Source organism: Benincasa hispida, chromosome 4, assembly GCF_027475165.1.
Source record: "Benincasa hispida cultivar pf3 chromosome 4, pf3_genome.v1.1, whole genome shotgun sequence".
In the NCBI taxonomy this organism is placed as follows: Eukaryota; Viridiplantae; Streptophyta; class Magnoliopsida; order Cucurbitales; family Cucurbitaceae; genus Benincasa; species Benincasa hispida.
Genome location: NC_143481.1, coordinates 52,984,543 through 52,988,030, shown reverse-complemented (window position 1 = coordinate 52,988,030; position 3,488 = coordinate 52,984,543). Strand labels below are relative to the sequence as shown.

Sequence of the window (3,488 nt, the reverse complement as noted above, 5' to 3'; positions counted from 1 at the left end):
CTTGTGATAGGAACGCATGGTCATTGCATACAAGATTAATGCATACTTTCCACTCCAACACATGACCACCGACGCATGAGAACAAATGCATAACCTAAGACATGCATCATATATGCGCTTCCAAATTTTTATCACCACAGCACCATATAAATGGTCCTCAAGATTGCCATTCAAAAAAGGAGTCTTGACATCCATTTTTCATATATGATAGTCATAATATGAGACAATGGATAGGAGGATCCGGATAGACTTTAGCATGGCAACAGGCGAGATAGTCGACTCACTTTAACTGGGTATAACCCTTTGCCACTAGCCTAGCCTTGAAGGTTTGAACCTTCCTATCAACACCCCGTTTCTCTCTTGTAGATCCATCTACAACCTATAAGTTTAACCTCATCAGGTTGACTACAAGATCCCAAACTGAATTGAAGTATATAGACTCCATTTCGAGATCCATGGCTTTGATCCATCTGTCAACATCCTTCATTGCCTTCTTATAAGATAATGGATCCTTAACCTCGCCATCAGCTACCATAACTATAATTTCAATTAAACCCATATAGCGAATAGGTGGGTTCGCAACCCTCCGACTACGTCGAGGTTCCCTCAACACTTGAGGTGTATTTGACTTACTAGATGAACCTACTTCAACAACTCTTGTTGAAGATTTAGTAATTTCTTTAGAAAGATCATTCAACACAATTTTTCTTCTAGGTTTGTGCTCCTCCTCAAGAAAAGTAACATTTAACGATACAAATACTTTTCTTTTCTTTAGGATCATAGAAATAACCACCTCTCGTTCCCTTGGGTAGCCTATAAATAGGCATAACCTTGAACGTGGTTCCAGTTTCTTAGGATTAGCCTCAAGCACATGTGCGGGCAACCCCAGATTCTGAAATGACATAAACTAGCTTTATGAGCATTCCATAACCCCAAAGCTGTTCTGGCAACACTTTTGGAGGGAACATAGTTCAGGATATAACTTGCAGTCTCTAATGCATAACCCCAGAACGAGACAGGTAAGAAAGTATAACTCATCATAGACTGAACCATGTCCAACAGGGTTCGATTTCTCCTCTCTGATAAACCATTTTGTTGAGGTGTATCAGATGCTGAGAGTTGGTAAACTATTCCATGTTCTATCATATAGTTTTGGAAAGATGAATCCAAAAACTCTCCAACTCGATCAGATTGAAGTGTTTTAATTTTTCTTATTAATGCATTTTCAACTTCAACCTTGAATTCTTTGAACTTTTCAAAAGACTCAGTCTTATGTTGCATTAAATAAACGTACCCATATCTAGAATAATCATGAGTGAAAGTGATGAAATATTCATAACCTCCCCTGGGTCTTACATTCATTGGACCACAAAGGTTTGAATGCACTGGCTCTAGAGGTTCTTTGGCCCTATGACCTTCTCCAGTAAAAGTCTTTTTAGTCATTTTACCTTCAAGGCATGACTCAAACACAGGTAAAGAATTTTCTTCTAACTCGCTTAGAAGTCCATTCTTCACCAACCTCTCAATCCTATTGAGATTAATGTATCCTAATCTTAGGTGCCAAATTTGGTCATTTTCCTTAGGAGAAATTTATGTCGCTTATTTTGAGTTATGACAGTTTTAAATATCTCTATGCTATGAAGGGCATTTGTTGCTAACGACCTTAGCACATACAAATTACTTTCCAGTTGAGCAGAACAAATATCAACACCATTCTTTGTAATAAACACTTTATTATAAGAGAAAAAAAGTTGATATTTACATTCAATCAAACACTTTACAGAAATTAAGTTCCTCTTTAAATCTAGAACTACAAATACATCATTCAAAATGAGAAATTTGTTCTGTAAAGTTAACTGGAGACCTCTGACTGCCACAGTTGAGACGACGTGTCGGGTTCCAACTTGCATCATCATCTCACCAGGAACTAATTCCTTGAAGTGAAGAAGAAAAATGGTTAGTGGCCCCAGAGTCAATAATCCAAGAGGAATCATCATTATCCACTAAACAAGTTTCCAAAACAAGCAAATCACATTTACCTTGTTTGACCTTCTTCTTCTCTGCCAAATTTCTGGGGCAGTTTCTCTTCTAGTGCCCATTCTGGTTGCAATGGAAACACTTTCCTTTGTCAACCCTTACTGGTGTTCTACCCCTTGGAACAACAAGTTGTGGGTTAGTAGGCACCTTCCCATTATCACCCTTCTTCTTTTTCCACTTTTTAATGCTGAAGGAAGAAGATGTAGACTTAGTTCCGAAGGTCGAACCTTTATGGAAATTTTTAGCTGATGAAGCAACATTTTCTTCACCCTTATTCTCCTTGCTTTTCAAAAAAGATTGGAAAGTATGCAATACGTTGAGTTGAATTGTAAGGTTGTAGTCAACCCTGTTTAGAACAGCGTTGCCAACAAAATTAAGGAAGCTTTCTGGTAAGGATTCCAGAATAATGCTAACCTGGCTTGCCTCATTGATGCTCAAGTCATTCATCTCAGCCACATTGAAGTGGATCATCATGCTAAGAACATGTTCCCAAACAGATGGCCCCTCTTGCATCCATGAGTTGAAGATGTACTTGAGAGCATCGTGCTTGAGCTGTGGGGACGTATGTCCAAACATCCCCCGCAGGGACTCCATGATCTCGTGTGCAGTGACCATGGGTGAATGCTTCTTGGGTAAAACTTCGTTAAGGCTGGCAAAGATGTACGCTCGGGCCTTCTCGTTCGCCCGTGTCCATCGCTCATACATGTCTTGAACGTTTCGAGTAGTAGTAGGAGGTTTAAGAGAAGGACACTCCTCTGTAAGGACGAAGCGAAGATCATCGATGATTAATATCGTGTTAATGGTATTTTTCCAACTAATGTAATTTTTGCTAGTTAGTTTATTGGCCGCAAGTAAGCTTAAAGTTGTGGTAACCATATTTAAATTGCTGAAAAATGAACAAACTTAATTAAGTCTACTTGCACTAAACCACTTTTAAAAAACCAATCAAGTTTTAGCAAAATAATCTAGTGTACCCTAAGTGACATTTATTTTGATATGATTCTTCAGTGAGGCAGGACAAAAGTCATTGTAGGGTGATCAAGTGCCCCTTCACTGAAATGAGACAATCTCAACCATTAGACAGAAACAACTCTTTGTAACTGAATCTAATATTCCATTGTTCGGTTAAGAATTTGTTAACATCCTTAACAATTCTATGTAAATGTAACCCCTCATTTTAGGTCCTAAAGTCCTGCCCTAATGAGCCAGCCTTAGGGAAAAGCCGATTAGGACAAGAGACTAAAGCAACCCTATCCATTTATGGAGATCATGGCCACCAAAGCTCTGTTGCCGTCCTGAGTATATATAGTGAAAGGACTCTCCTCACCAGGAATGGTGAGGCTCGTAGTCCCAAGGACTATAATACCCCTCATCGATGAATCCACATGGTGCTGGCATCCACTGTAACCTCGGGCATGCTTAGATCGAGTTCCTCCAAATCCTTAAGCTAA

At 39.1% G+C, this 3,488-nt stretch overlaps 1 protein-coding gene across 1 annotated transcript; it reads right to left on the bottom strand.

The window, feature by feature from the left end:
* Positions 1 to 2,088: 2,088 nt before the first annotated feature.
* LOC150036806 (uncharacterized) lies at positions 2,089 to 2,913 on the bottom strand. Its single transcript, XM_090313239.1, has one exon. The coding sequence runs from the start codon at positions 2,911 to 2,913 to the stop codon at positions 2,089 to 2,091; it is 825 nt and encodes a 274-aa protein (XP_090169365.1).
* Positions 2,914 to 3,488: the final 575 nt, after the last annotated feature.

Bases quoted from the DNA above. Each gene is read 5' to 3' on its own strand.
- LOC150036806 (XM_090313239.1), bottom strand. From the start codon at position 2,913: ATGGTTACCACAACTTTAAGCTTACTTGCGGCCAATAAACTAACTAGC.